This window comes from Molossus molossus, unplaced genomic scaffold, assembly GCF_014108415.1.
Source record: "Molossus molossus isolate mMolMol1 unplaced genomic scaffold, mMolMol1.p scaffold_m16_p_22, whole genome shotgun sequence".
Taxonomy (NCBI): domain Eukaryota; kingdom Metazoa; phylum Chordata; class Mammalia; order Chiroptera; family Molossidae; genus Molossus; species Molossus molossus.
Genome location: NW_023425358.1, coordinates 21,675,373 through 21,690,005, shown reverse-complemented (window position 1 = coordinate 21,690,005; position 14,633 = coordinate 21,675,373). Strand labels below are relative to the sequence as shown.

Here is a 14,633-nt window from a genome sequence, read left to right as displayed (position 1 = left end):
CAGTCATCATGGTTGGTCCCACATCTGGACAGAGCAGCCTGAAGCCCTCTATGGGTTACTCACATCCTGCGCTGTGCTCACAAGCTCAGCCTAGCCTGGAATGCTTCGAGTGGACGCAACCTGCATCCCAGCTGCCCAGCACCGGGTCTGGGGCCTGCTAGTGAGGGCTTTGCTTGAACATTGCATGGCCATCCTCTCATCTCCAGCTGGAGCCAAGGCAGCAGTCTGCTCCCTGACATCCAGCAGTGAGGGGAAAAAAATGTGGCCATGTGCCCACTGGCCAAGCACCAGACCAAGCCTACATCGGAACCACAGCATTCTGTACACCGAGGTGGCCTCTGGGATCTATGGGGACAGGCTCAGGACAACCTCAGTCTAAACTTCTTGTCCCTCTAGCAGAAATAGGTGAGGCTGCCACACAATAGAAGAGGTCAAAAATCAAGAACCTCCATGGCCGCCCAGACAGTGTGGCTCAGTAGACTGAGCATCGTCCTGTGGACTGAGAGGTCTCAGTTCGATTCCTGGTCAGGGCACATGCCAGGGTTTCAGGCCCGATCCCCAGTAGGGGGCGTGCAATCAATGTTTCTCACATCAATATTTCTATCTCTCTCTCCCTTCCTCCCTCTCTAAAAAATAAATAAAAACATTTGAAAAAAAAAGAACCTCCATGACCTGGGTCAGGGGTCTGGCCATACCAATCAGCACCACACCTGCTACATGTTCTAGAATTGGAATGTTGACGTCTATAGTGGGCCTCTGTGATCTTAGGCCACAACTCAGGACTGGAGATAGGGAGGAGCAAGTCCCCACTTTGTCCCCTCCTTCTCAGAGGAGTAGTGAACCTTGCCCTGGCTGTCTGAGTGTGAGTGTCACATGACCGTTCCTATGTCCCGACCCCTGCAGTGCAACAAGGTAAATATACTCAGGAGCCAAATACTTGCACAGTTACCACATACACCCCTTGCCCCCTCTTGGCCTCAGTTTCCTTAAACTGTAAAATGAGAACACATAAAAATATCATATCTCATAGGATTATTTTGAGGATTAAATTACTTAGTATCCATACCCTGAAACCTGTATTCCCTGCCTCATCTCCAGTGGTCCTCCTCTCTTCCTCAGGTATCAGCAATCCCAAACCTGGGAAGTATTCTTGACTCTGTCCTCACATTCATACTCAATTCACCAACACATTCTTTCAGTTCTCCCCTCAAAGTACAGCCAAAATCCAACCCTGCCCTGGGGCTCCTGCCCTGCCCACCACAGCAGCCAAAAGGAACCTGTGAAGACCAAAGTCAGGTAATATCCCTCCCCTGTTCCAAAGCCCTCCATGGCTCCCATGTCCCTCAAAAGAAGCAGGGCCCATAAAGTCTACTTGACCTACCTCCAATTTCTCTATCTTCATCCCCTTCTCCATCTCCCTTCACACCAGCCTCACAGGCCTCTTCACTTTTCCTTGAGCACACCAAGCACATGCCTACCTCAGGGGCTTTGCACTGATTATCCCCTCTTCCTGAAAAGCCCTCCACCCACATATTTACAAAGCTCCCTTCCTCACCTTTTCTGATCACTGATTCAAAATTGTAGGCCCAGCCCTGGTCGGTTTGGCTCAGCGGTTGGAGCATCGGCCTGCGGACTAGAGAGTCCCAGGTTCGGTCCCAGCTAGGGGCACGTACCAAAATAACAAATAAAATTTAAACAAAATTGTAGGCCCAGCCCACCCCCCAATCCACTCTGGAGTCCTGCCCCCCTTCACCTGGCTCCACCTCTCCTCCCCAGCAGCTATAACCCAGGGCCTCAGTGCTAAGAGACTCAGCACACTGTAGGTGACACATGTGTCAGCCATTACTATTACTAGTTATGGGGGCTGGAGGAGAAGGTAGAGTAGGACCTGAACCAACTAGGTATCCAGGGCAAGGGAGTGAGAGCCCACTTTTTTTTTGTTTTTTGTTTTTTTTTATCCTCCCCCGAGGACAGATAGAGCAGGAGGGAGAGAGGAAGAGAGAGAGAGAAACATCAATGTGAGAAAGACACATCAACTGGCTGCCACCCACATGACCCCAACCCAACCCAGGCCAGGGACAAACTGCAACCGAGGTACGTGCCCTTAGCGGAAACTGAACCCGGGTCTCTCTGATCCACAGGCCAACGCTCTAACAGCTGAGCCAAACCAGCCAGGGCGACAGAGCCCACTTTTTGAAAGGTCATGAGGACTTGGTGAGATGATGCATGTGAGCAGCCTGGTACCAGGAAGTCTGGCACACAGTAGGTACTCAAAAAATGGCCCCGATCCTAGAATAAGGGTATTCCTCTAATAATCATGCTCAAACTCCCAACTCCAACTGCTGTCCTGACTGAGCTCTAGTTTGGGCATATAAGTGTCCCTCATAGCAGTGAGTTCGAGTCAAGAGCACAGAGCTGGTCTGGTACACAGCAGGAGCTTTATTAAAGCTCTGCGTCTTGGCTATTGTTGACAGTGCTTCCACCCCCTACGCTGGTCCTGTCTGGCCAGCAAGGAAGCTGCTCAGCCAGGCCTGGTGTCCCTGCAGCAGCAGGGGGCAGGATTTCCCAGAAGATCCCAGCCAGGTCCCTCCTCTGCAGTTTGAAAAGAAAACCAGTGGGGGTTAACCCTCCAGAGTTAGACCGATCAGGTTGCCTCATACCCTCCCTCCTCTCCCCTTAATTTTCTAACCCAGGCAACAAGAAGTGGTTGAAATGGCCAGGACTGGCCTCTCACAGGCAGGGGTCACAGGGTCAGATCTGTAGGCCTTAGCCCCCACCCTCTGAGCCTCAGTGTCCCGATCCAAAACATGGGTTCCCCTAACCTCAGGGTTAAAAACGAACATTCAAGGTGGAACAGGATGCTGAATGGGATAACCGGGCCACCCTCCCACTCCTTGAGGCTGGCACTGTGAATAGAAAGCTCGAAACCCTGGGTGGGTGGCCTCATTTATCTGACCTAGAGAGGTCCACACCAGCCGGAGGTGACTTTGCAGCCCCCAAACTCTATCGCTTCCGGAGTTCATCTCGGGAACAGGCCCCGTGGCCTCCTCCAGGGAGACCACTGAAGGGGGGAGGGACCCAAACCCCTCTCAAAGGAAACCAAGGAAGGTGGAAGGGACTGTGGGGACTAGCCTGGGTGAGCGGTAGGATCGCCTGGGGCTCTGGGAACGCCCAGGCGGGAGGGCCAGGCCAGGCCCAGCCCCTAATCAGGAGATTCCAGCTCCTCCTCCCGCCTGCCCTGCCAGGACGGGAACTGCACGGCCCCTTTAAGAGCGGGAGGCCCCACCCGCCCCCTCCAGGCCGGATCCGAATTCCAGGGAGGCGGGGCGGAGACGGGGCAAAGCGGCTGCAGCAGTGGGACCGGATCGCTGTGGCTCGGGCGGCGCCTCTCCGTGGGGCCCCGGCCAGGCTCCGGCCCCTGCCGGGGCGATGCTGCCCGAGGCCGCGGGATGAGCCAGGTGAGCTCGGGGACCCCCAGCAACCCCTGCCATGCTGGCGCGCACTGGGTGGGGGACCGGGCGTCGGCAGCCTCAGTTCTCTGGGGCTGTGTGACCTTGGGCAGCCCCGCACCCTCTCTGGGCCCAAGTCCGGAAGGACAGATCAGACTGGAGGCCATTCGGAGTCCCGGCCAGAGGCACCAGCCTGGGTGCTAGGGAGGCTCCTCGGAGGCGGGGCCTGGCCTCAGCCAGTGGGCTGCCTGATCACGCATGGATTCAGCAATGCGTTGCCCTGGGCCCGGGCTCCACCACCCACTGGTCTGCAACTTTAATGGAGTTCTTACTCTCTCTGCACCTCAGTCTCTTTATCTGTAAAATGGCGATAATTATCACAGCCCTCTAAGCCCTGGCCAATATCAGTGTGGTTACTGTTATTACTGCTATATCCTTGTTATAATGACAGCCCATAGTGAAGGGGGCTGAGGGAGGACCCTGGACCTTCCTGGAGGTAGTGGCATCTGCACATGCCTCAGCAATGGAGCTAACCCCTGCCTGAGTCAGGACCTGGGTTCCGCTCCTGCCCACTGTGAGTCGGTGGCTGTGGACTTCATCTCTCTAGGGCTCAGCTCTAGCCCTATCACATAGGGCAGTGAGGATGCATGCCTCCTTTGCCTGGGAGGGAGGACTCAGCCAGTCCCCTAATCCACTCCCCAACAAAGAGCCAAACAGCAAACACTAATGAACACTAAATCACTTATAAAAATTATCCCATTAGGTCCCAGGAGGAAGGTAGTAGTATTGTGCCCATTTCACTGATGAGGAAGCTGAGGTACAGAGAAAATTTTGACAACCAGGGCTCAAACTCAGGCATTTGGCCTGAAATGACAGGTGGGTACAGGTTGTCAGTGGCTTAGTTTATATTGAGTGTTTGCTGGATACTCACAGCAACCCTGATCTGTGTCCCTGCCCACAGTGACTCTGCTGGTCTGGGCATGGCAGACCCAGTGGCGGGCATTGCAGGCTCGGCAGCCAAGAGTGTGAGGCCATTCCGCTCGAGTGAGGCCTATGTGGAGGCCATGAAGGAGGACCTGGCCGAGTGGCTCAATGCCTTGTACGGCCTGGGTCTGCCCAGTGGCGGTGATGGCTTCCTGATGGGACTGGCCACAGGCACCACTCTGTGCCAACATGCCAACGCTGTCACTGAAGCTGCCCGGACTTTGTCTGCTGCCCGTCCTGCCCGAGGTGTGGCCTTCCAGGCTCACAGTGTAGTGCCCGGCTCCTTCATGGCCCGAGACAACGTGGCCACCTTCATCGGCTGGTGCCGAACAGAGCTGGGGGTGCCCGAAGTGCTCATGTTTGAGACTGAGGACTTGGTGCTGCGGAAGAATGAGAAAAGCGTGGTGCTCTGCCTGCTGGAGGTGGCTCGGCGTGGGGCCCGCCTAGGCTTGCTCGCACCTCGCCTCGTGCAGTTCGAACAGGAGATTGAGCAGGAGCTGCGGGCTGCACCCTTGGCCCCCAATACTCGCACTGCCCCCACTGCTGAGGACACCGCTGAAACTGCTGCTGCACCAGGGGTTCCCACCCGTGGGCCTCGCATGACACCCATGGACCTGCGCAATCTTGACGAGCTGGTGAGTCCGGTCCTGCTATGCTCTTACCCTGCAGGGACTAGACAGCAGAGCCAGTGCCCACAACTGGTTCCCGAACCTCTGCAGGATGGCCTGTCCTGTGGAAAGGGTGCACATGTTGAGCACCAAGTGTATACCTGGCCCCAAGGAGATGGGAAGGCCTACAGAGGGAGAGGTGTTGGGTGAGGTCACAAGTCCCAGCTGGCCTGGGATAAAATCTGAGCCCCACTGCATGACTGCCCCCCTTCCTTTATGTGCTAATCAGGTACCAGATAAGTGTTGTGTATTCCTTCCTCCAGGGGCCACATGATTGGAGCCCCTCCTGTGTGCCATCACTTGAGTGCTAGACAGTTTGCATCCATGTTGCTCAAGGTAAAGTGGATGCCTGTGACACTTGGCCCTGAGCAAGGTACCTGGCACACAGTAGGTACTCAGTGGTGCCTAGGGAAGTTTCCAGGGGCTCCACAGGCTCCTCCCACTCTCCAAGGCCCTGCACACATCATTTATCTGGGAAGCCAGGCCCAGAGCTGCTGCTGCTGCTGGGAGCTGCAGAATTAGTTCTACTCTGAGCATAGGAGGTGCCAGACCATGCCCCAGCTCCCTCTTCCTTATCCCAGGACCTAGGTGTCCCTGACACCCCCGCAGCCGGACAAGAGTTTCCTTCTTATCAAAGGGTTGGGGCTATAATGTGCCAGTCCTGGAGGGCGATAGCCGGATAGCGTGGGCAGAGTCTGCCACCCCACCCCACCTCTGTCCTGGGCCAGGGTCACCCAAGGCTCCACCTGCTCATTTCCTCCAGCTCCACTCTGGGCAGGGAGGCAGGCGGTGCCGCCCACATAGCCAGCCTGGCAGCTCAGGGCCTGAAAGGATTATGTGGGTAGATGTGTGCTCACTGGGCAGGTGGCCTGTGTGTGCATGTTGGTGTCTGTAGCATCCCTGCCTCAGTGTGGTGTGAGCCCCCGCTGTGCTCAAGTCCTGTGACCTGCCACCTCCCAGAACCTGGCCTCCCTCTGGACCTCAGTCTTCATAGCTGTGAAGTGGGTTAAGGGGGGATGAGGACTGCTCCTTCCCCAGACTCAGGGGCTTTGGGGATGTGCTTCCTTGGGGTCCCAGGTCCTGGTCTGACCACAGCCCCACCATCTTGTTATCTCCTTGACCCGTCAGCCAAAGGGGAAGGAGAGCTGGTGAAAGGTCAAGTGTACAGGCTGCACCAAGCCATGCTCCCATTACCCAGAAGGACTTCCTTTCTTCTAACCCTGGAGTGGCTGACATCAGACTCCAGGAGGAGGGACTTAACCCCTGACCTCCAGCCTTCTCTCTCTCACCTCAGGTGAGGGAGATCCTGGGCCACTGCACCTGCCCAGACCAATTTCCCATGATCAAGGTCTCTGAAGGGAAGTACCGCGTGGGAGACTCCAGCCTGCTCATCTTTGTGCGGGTAAGAGTGAGGGGCTCCCCGCAGGCAGCAGCCCATGGGGTGGGCTTCGAGGCCCACAGGACAGGCTGTGACCTGCCCTGGGTGGCTCCCACAGGTGCTGAGGAGCCATGTGATGGTTCGAGTGGGTGGCGGCTGGGATACGCTGGAGCATTACCTGGACAAGCATGACCCTTGCCGCTGTTCCTCCACAGGTCAGTGCCCTTGGCAGGGGCAGGCAGTCAGGGAGCTCATCTCTCTGGCTCCAGCCCTCACATGCTGTCTGTCTTCTCTCCCTGCAGCCCACCGCCCACCCCAGCCGAGGACCCGAACCTTCTCCCCCCAGAGGGTATCACCCACCCCCAGCCCCCGAGCTGGTAGCCCAGCCCCAGGGAGTGAGCATCGAGGCTCCCGGCCAGAGGTGACACCCATTAGCTTACGAAGCTCAAAGGAGGGGCCTGAGACCCCACTCAGGTGAGACGCAGGACGTGGAGGTGAGAGGTCTAGAGGGTGGGGGTGGGGGCATCAGCCCTGGCCCGGATGATGGAGACTGTACTTTGGAGTGACTCACACCCTGGGAATAGTTCCCGTGGGTGGGGGCAGGCCTAGCTTCCCATCTCCACGGCAACCCAACCAAACTAACAACACAGCTGGGGCGGGCCCTGGGGCTGGGTGGCAGCCAGTCCAACCAACCCTGCTTCCTTCTGGCCTGTCCAGGAAACAGGAGGGCTGGAGCTTAGGGTCCCAGAGGCCTTGCTTCTTCCGCTGCCTTCGGGTAAGGGTGGGGGTAGGGGCTCTGGCTGCAGGAAGCTGCTGCAGAGCCTCTCACTTCTCCCTGGAAGTCCCCAGGACAGACATAAGCCCTTGACAACCCTCACCAAAACCCCCCACAGCACCACAGGTATTCTTCCCCGCCCCCTATCAACCACAAATCTTCTTCCTTCCCCTCCCTACCCTTTCTGCACGCCAGTCCTCTTTCCATGATGCCCCATCTCTCTCCCCTTTGTTCCCTTGCCCCAGGGCCCGTGATCAGCTGCCCCCCCATCCCCGATCCCGACGCTACTCTGGGGACAGCGACTCTTCAGCCTCTTCAGCCCAGAGTGGCCCCCTTGGTGTCCGAAGTGATGACTCAGGCACTGGCCCCAGGAGGGAGCGGCCCAGCCGGCGGCTGACCACAGGCACTCCAGCCTCCCCTAGACGGCCCCCTGCTCCCCGCAGCCAGTCCCGAGACCAGCTAGATCGAGGGCGGCCCCGGGAGGCCCCAGGAGGCAGGAGAGCCCAGCTGTCAACCACTAGCCCTGCCCGGAGGGCCCGGAGCCAGAGCCGTGAGGAGCAGGCTGTGTTGCTTGTGCGTAGGGACCCAGACGGGCAGCACTCTTGGGTGCCACAGGGTAGGGCCCAAGGAGGCTCTGGCAGGAGCAGCCCCCGCACTCCCCGTGCCTGCAGCCCTGTAGCCCCCCGGCCTCCTCGGCCTCCCCGGGTCTCCAGCCCCAGTCCAGAGTTGGGCACCACACCTGCCAGTGTCTTCCGCACCCCCCTGCAGCTTGATCCACAGCATGAAGAGCAACTGTTTCGGCGCCTGGAAGAGGAATTCCTGGCCAATGCCCGAGCCCTTGAGGCTACTGCTGGTGGAAACCCCACTGGACCAGCCCCTGACCCAGCTCGGGCCCCAGACCCTCTAGCTCCTGACTCAGCCTACTGTTCCTCCAGCTCCTCCTCTTCATCCCTCAGTGTCCTAGGTGGCAAGTGTGGTCAACCAGGGGACTCTGGCCGGATGGCCAACGGGCTGCCTGGGTGCCGAGGTCCAGCCCTGTCCAGCTCTTCCGATGAAGGCAGCCCCTGCCCTGGTGTGGTGGGGCAGCCAGATGCATCTGGGAGTCAGCTGGCTGGCCCTGAGCTCCCAAGGACCTGGGCACGGGGCCGGATGGACACACAGCCAGACCGAAAACCCTCACGAATTCCCACGCCTAGGGGCCCCCGCCGCCCATCTGAACCCACGGTGCCTGGGGCCTGGCGTGCCCTGCACTCAGTCAGCCCAAGGGTGCAGCCGGATTCCTGGATGTGATAGACCAGCCCAGCTGCCTCCAGGCCCCATTCCTCCTCCTCCTTTTCCTTTGTGGCCTTAACCCCTCTGCATCAGGGAACACCCCCCACCCCTGCACCTCTCGGGTACCAGACCTCATGGGACCAGACCCCTTACATGGCACAATGGGATCTCTGTTGTACATTCCGATTGGGGGGTGAGCATTGCTATTTAATTACTAATGTTATTGAATGCCTTAGAGGAGCCTGGGCCAGCCCAGTGAGGACCCCTCCTGAGGTCCTGTGGCCCTGCAGAGCCTGATAGTAAAGTTTTGTTCCAGCCACTTGTGTCTGCTTCTTGGGGACTCATCCTTGGGGGGGGGGTCACCCTTTTGGGAGCGCTCATTACATGTTGGATTCTGGAATTAACCGTCAGGGGCAAAGCCCACCAACTCTAGTTTGTAGACTTGAGACTAAATGGGCAGGTGCAGTTGAATTGTTTCCCCATTTATTATCTCCTGAAAGGTGTGACTTAAGACTTTGTCCAATGAAGCTCCAGGAGCAGCCTGAGAGCTTCCAATCAGATTCATATTCAAGTCCCTTCCATCCAATGGGATCGTGACTCAATGATGTCCCAGGAAGCACTGATCTTGTCCGATGGGGCTCAGGGCCTGTCTGGGTCCAATGAGATTCAAAGAGAGGCCTGTCACCCAGGAGACTGGGTGGGAGCTTTTCTCATCCAATCAGGAAGGAAACTGTCCTGTCCAAAGAAAGAAGCTTGTCCATTCCAGGTCCCTGGTTGGTCCAGTCAAAATGTCCTGCTCTCCCATCAGTGTCGTTGTCCAATTTGGTCACATGAGGCTGCAGCGCGCCGGATGCAACGCCCCCTGCAGGCGCAGGGCTGGGTGAGCAGGCCGCGTGCGCACTAGAGCGCAGCGTAGCAGTTCGCGGAAGAGACGCAGCACGTGCCAGTTGTACTTAGCTGAGCACTCGAGGTAGCCGCAGCGCCAGCCCCTGCGCACTAGGGCAGCCAGTGCACGCCGAGGCCCAAAGCGTAGGCGTTGCCGGTCCCGCTTGTTGCCTACCACAAGGATGGGTGCCTCCGGTGTGCCTGCAGGCCTGGGGACCAGATTAGGTAGTGAGGGCAGCGGTTGCCAGGGACCCCAGGTTGGAGAATTCCCCCAGGGGTGATACACACTCAGGAGCATCCTCTCTTGGGGCCAGACAGGAGCACACGCGCACACCATCACCCACCATCCACCACCACACACCAGACCACCCCCACCCCCAGCAAACACCAGATCCATGTAGACCAAAGACCTTCCCATGGACAAAGGCCTAGCCCAGCAGGCCTGAGACCAGGCCTTCAAAGGCGAAAGGGCCCACCCACTACCCTCTGGCAAAGGCCAGGCCAGGTCAGACTGGCAAAAGCTCACCTCCTCCCCACCCCCCACCCCCCACCCCCATCCAGCCGCATCCTCACCTGGTCTCCGCAATTCGCTGCCTCAGCACCTTCACATAGTCGAAGCTGTCCGGGCTGCAGATGTCGTAGACAAGCACAAAGGCGTCCGTGTCCTGCAAGCTCCAGTCCTTAGGGTCTGGCCACTCCTGGAGGCGGGAGGCCAGGGTTTACTGGAGCCCTTTTTTCACCCTCCTGCGCCCTGAACTTCTGCATGGGTCTTCACACTAAACCAGAGTTCATCCTCAGGCCTCGGTCGTCCCCATCCTCCTCTGTGAGCCCTGTCCCCCAAGTTCCCTGGGCTCAACTGTCCTCATGATCACCAGGGTAAAAATTTCCAATCCATACCTGAAGCTGATCAGTCACCAACCCTGCTTCACGCTACATCTCTCTGCCTACCCTCTAGTTTTCTTTTTTCCTTCCAGCTTTTAACTCGGGTCAGGCCCCTCCCCTTCTTCCACGCCCTGGCTAGTTACTACTGCCCCTAAGACTAATTCCAAAGAGCTGGGCCTGTTGTGGGCAGCTGTAAACGTTTAGGCCTCCAGGCCTAAACACATGCTCTTATTTCCACCTAGAATGCTTTTGCCACTTCTTTTTATTTATTTGTTTGTTTATTTTTGTTAATCCTCTCCTGAGGATATTTTTCCATTGATTTTTAGATAAAGTGGAAGAAAGGGAGAGGAGAGAAAGTGAGAGTGAGAGAGAAACATGGATGTGAGAGACACATCAGTTAGTTGTCTCACACACTCCCCTGGAGGATCAAACATGCAACCCAGGTACACGCCCTTGACTGGGAATCGAACCCACAACCCTTTGGTCTTTGGGCCAATGCTCTAACCCCAGAGGCAAATCCACCAGGGCTTGTCACTTCTTTTAATCAAAACTTCACTCATCCTCACAGGTGCAGCTCAAATGCCACCCATCCTGGAAACCCTGCTTAATCCTACCTGCTGTTGCCTAATTCACCTGTCAGAGGCACCCAGCTCCAAGGATTCAAACAAAATCTGCCCTGGGCTTTTCACAACTCATTACACAGTCTTTGCTCCAGGTCACAGAAATGAGAGCAGAGAATGACACACTCCTCCTCCCTGAAAGTACACCACTATGTCTGGCCCCAACTCTCCCTCTGTGTCTCTGTTCAAGGCCCCAAACACACAATGCTCACCCTCCGGGGAGGCATGACCACGCTCCACCAAGTACTGATTCAGACCCGACCCACTATCGGAGGCAGGCAAATACAGAGGCACTTAGCTAGCAAGAAAAAGCTGCTCTGCAACATCGCCTGGTCTGGGGCCTGGTCTTGTGCGCCTCCAAGCCAGGGAGAAGGGGTGAGACACAAAAGCACCAGTACCCATGCATCCTTCCATCCATGGTCACAGTTGGGCACCCTGGGGCTGTCCACCGGGACACATATGTGTGCACCGACGCCCCCCCCCCCCACACACACACAGTCACGCCCCTCGAGCTGCTACCTCTAGACTTCCGGGGCTCTGACCCGGTCCAGCGCCGGCACCATCGCAGATGCTCAGGTCGTAGACGGCGCCGTCGAGCAGCACCGCAGGCCGGTAGAGGCGCGGCCCGTCCGTGGGCTGGTGGCACTCGGGATAGTCACCAAACAGGAACTGGCGGATGATGGCCGTCTTGCCCACGCCGGGGGCTCCCAGTACGGCCACCCGCAGGCTGCCCCCCATGGCCGGCGCGCGCTGCCGCGCCCCGCGTTGGAAAGCCTCATGGGCCGGCGCCGCGTTGTGCGCCCCGCGCGCCCTGCCCTGTGCGCCCCGGCTCCACCGCGCTCCTCATCGTCCCCCAGAGCACACGGGGCCCAAAGAGGCCAGGCCGGAGGACGGAGCTGGCGGCGGAAGGGCAGACAGACAGCCGAGCAGGCCGACGGCGGACGCACGAGCAGCTCCGGCGGGTGCCGAAGCTCAGAGCGAACAGACCCGACGCGCCGCGCGCAGACACCGCCTCCGCCCCGCAGCGCGACTGGAGGCGCCGCCGGCAGCACGGAGCACTGAGGTCCGGCCTCCTCGGCACGAGGTTCCCGCAGCGGAGCAGGGCGCGGGGGCCGGTGCTGCCTTCAGCGCCTTGGTCCCTCTGTCCTTCTCTCGCTCAGGCGCCGGAGTCGCCGCCCCAGCCCGCGGCGCGAGCGAGCCGATGAGGTAACCGCCCGCTGCCCCTCCCACCTCCCCTTCTCGCCCCGGACGGTCCTCCCCGAAGGGTCTCGGGAAGGTGACTGGGGCGCAGGGAGCCCGGGGAGGGACCGAGCCCCCTCCGCGCACCGCGCTCCTCTCACCTGATCCAAAATAGAAGCCCTTCCGGCCCACGTGTGCTACTCCACACACCGCTCCCGAAGCTGGCTCCAGACAAACCCTGGCCCGCTGGACTCCGGCCGCCCTGGGTCGGATCCGGCCCCAGCTGTGTGACCTTGGGCGAGTCGCCGCACTGCGCTGGCTCTCTGCTCAGCACCCATCTAAAGCAGACATCACTTCTTGAAAACACTACTGTCCCGGCCCTTTCCTAAGCTATTAGGTAAGTGATCCCTGAAGCTACAGCCTCAACCTGGTGTCTCCTTTTGAGAGGACTCTCCAAAGTTAGGGACAGTATGTGACCCCTACCAGCCTTGTGGTCTCCTCTGAGGAGCCCTTTCACCTTCTGCTGCCCACAGGAGTAAATGGTCAGCACTAAACAATACGTCAAATGGCAAATGTGGAGAGAGGGTGGGACACACACCTGGTCACAGCAGCTCAGCCCCAAATCCCGGTCCAAACAAGGCTAAGAGATTGAGAAATTGGTTGACACCACCACCGTCTCCACCAAGGCCAAGTTTTCTGCCTGAGTCTCCTCCTGTGGCTCCCTTAAAGCCCAAATTCTTCCTCCCTGGAGCTGGTGAGTTCCTTCCCCATCAGGCTTGGAAAGTCTAGGTTTGCCCAGGTCCCCTCTCCTCTATCTCTGCCTGCCTCTTCCCTGCAGAGGGGCTCCCACATCTCTGATCAGATGCCCAGGTTCTGGGTGAAATGCTCAGACTTTTCTGTTTCTGCACTGACCGAGAGTTTCACTTACTGCTTGCCAGGATGCTGAGATGGATTTTATTTTATTTTAGGTAATCTTCACCCAAAGATATTTTTCCACTGATTTTTAGATAGAGTGAAAGGGAGGGAGGGAGAGAGAGAGAAACATTGATTGGTTGTCTCCCACACAACCCTAACCAGGGCCGGGGCCAGGAATCAAACCAGGGACCGGTCTGGGCAGTAACTGCTGAACAAAACTGTCCAGGGCCCACGATGGATTTTTAAAAGAGAGAGAGAGAGAGAGTCCTGCCTTAGGAGAGAAGGTTCTAGAACATATGGGATCCAGAAACTGTAAGAATACAAAGATGCACACCCCAGCTTGGGAAAAGTAGAGGAAGAAGGAGGAGCTAAACCTTGAAGTGGGGAGGGGTATATCTGCAACCAGAGAGTGTTTCTGCAAAGTATTGGGTGTGTTTTCATTCTTCTCAGCCACTAGGGAGCTCAGAGCCAGACTTGTGGCTACCTTTGGCAATTGTGTCCTGTGTTTTCAAGTCCAGTGAGTGGGGACTCCTGGCTCATCTTCCTTTCCTGCCATGATTTTTCCTTTTACCCATTTTCCCTCTCACTCTGTAACTTTTCAGGCTTCTGGGTTTTGTGAATCACCTCATTTCCTTTGGGAAAGAGTGTAAATTAAGTCCCCTCCCCTTTTGGCACTCAGCAGGGTGTGGGACTGACATGAGGCTGGTCTTCCTTAAGGCCCTCAGTGGGGCCCACTCCCCTGCTTGGACCACCCTCTCTTTTTGCTCCTGCCCACCTTTGGGAGCAAGCTCTGGGAGTCCTGGAAAACCTTTGTTACTTCGTTTTCTACAGAGTGCCTTCTTGGGCAGGGCTCAGGGCTTCTTTAGAAACAATCAAAGGGATGGGGGTGGGAGTAGGAGAGGTTTCTGTAGGTCCCAGTGTGGTTTCTCGGTGCATGGTTTTGGAATGCTCCAGGGAGCACCCACCAAGCACCCATGCATGTGCTCCTTCAGCCCTTGGGACCTGGAGCTGGGCACACAGCCTGCCCTCTGCGGTGTGAGGGAGACAGACATACAGTCAGTTATAGACAGGAGCACTGGGCTGGTTCAGGCCTGGGGAGCTGATGGGACCCAGAGAAACCACCAACTTGGCCAAGGGTGGGGGTTCAGGAAGGGCCTGATGACACACCTAAACTGAGCCCTGGAGCATTAGCCACAGAAAGTGGGATGGGCTGGGAAGCGGCTGAGAGGGCCTAGCCAGGGGCAGGCCCTGGGTGGGGAATCCTGCGTCTCCTAGTTCATTGCTGACAGTCACCCAAAACCAGCCAGATGAGTGTCCTCCCATCCCACCCCACCCCACCACTTGGCCTTTGCCACACAGCTTCTTCCTAACTAGCCCAATTCCAGCCTTTCCCTGGACTGCATCCAGCTCCCAGGGGCATTTGCTCTGGAATCTTCTGGCCCAACCATCTGGGCCGCTTCACTGACCATTACTTGTGGTGTATCCTGACCATGAATTACAGCTCCATGCCACTTGGCCCAGCAGTAACTCACCTACCTGGGCCCTGAATGGGGGGCAGTACCCTTACCACACAGATGCCTGGCACATCTTGGCCACCATCACAATACTGCTGCCCATTGAGGGTAG

At 57.7% G+C, this 14,633-nt stretch overlaps 2 protein-coding genes across 4 annotated transcripts; one reads left to right on the top strand and one right to left on the bottom strand.

Moving 5' to 3' along the window:
• The first annotated feature begins 3,136 nt into the window (after positions 1–3,136).
• GAS2L1 (growth arrest specific 2 like 1) lies at positions 3,137–8,843 on the top strand. 3 transcript variants are annotated; one of them, XM_036276414.1, is made up of 7 exons: positions 3,137–3,458; positions 4,213–4,325; positions 4,411–5,068; positions 6,396–6,503; positions 6,598–6,694; positions 6,782–6,953; positions 7,500–8,843. In XM_036276414.1, the coding sequence occupies exons 3-7, from the start codon at positions 4,430–4,432 to the stop codon at positions 8,542–8,544; spliced, it is 2,061 nt and encodes a 686-aa protein (XP_036132307.1). In that variant the 5' UTR covers positions 3,137–3,458; positions 4,213–4,325; positions 4,411–4,429; the 3' UTR covers positions 8,545–8,843. The 3 variants fall into 3 exon arrangements, with proteins under 3 accessions (XP_036132307.1, XP_036132308.1, XP_036132306.1); XM_036276415.1 differs by lacking the exon at positions 4,213–4,325 and having other exon boundaries at positions 7,500–7,870; positions 8,211–8,260; XM_036276413.1 differs by lacking the exon at positions 4,213–4,325.
• Positions 8,844–9,044: 201 nt separating this feature from the next.
• On the bottom strand, positions 9,045–11,651 carry RASL10A (RAS like family 10 member A). The gene is made up of 3 exons (XM_036276442.1): positions 11,433–11,651; positions 9,985–10,109; positions 9,045–9,620 (listed from the first exon to the last, which is right to left on the bottom strand). Exons 1-3 carry the CDS (start codon positions 11,649–11,651, stop codon positions 9,353–9,355), a joined length of 612 nt encoding a protein of 203 aa, XP_036132335.1. The 3' UTR covers positions 9,045–9,352.
• Positions 11,652–14,633: the final 2,982 nt, after the last annotated feature.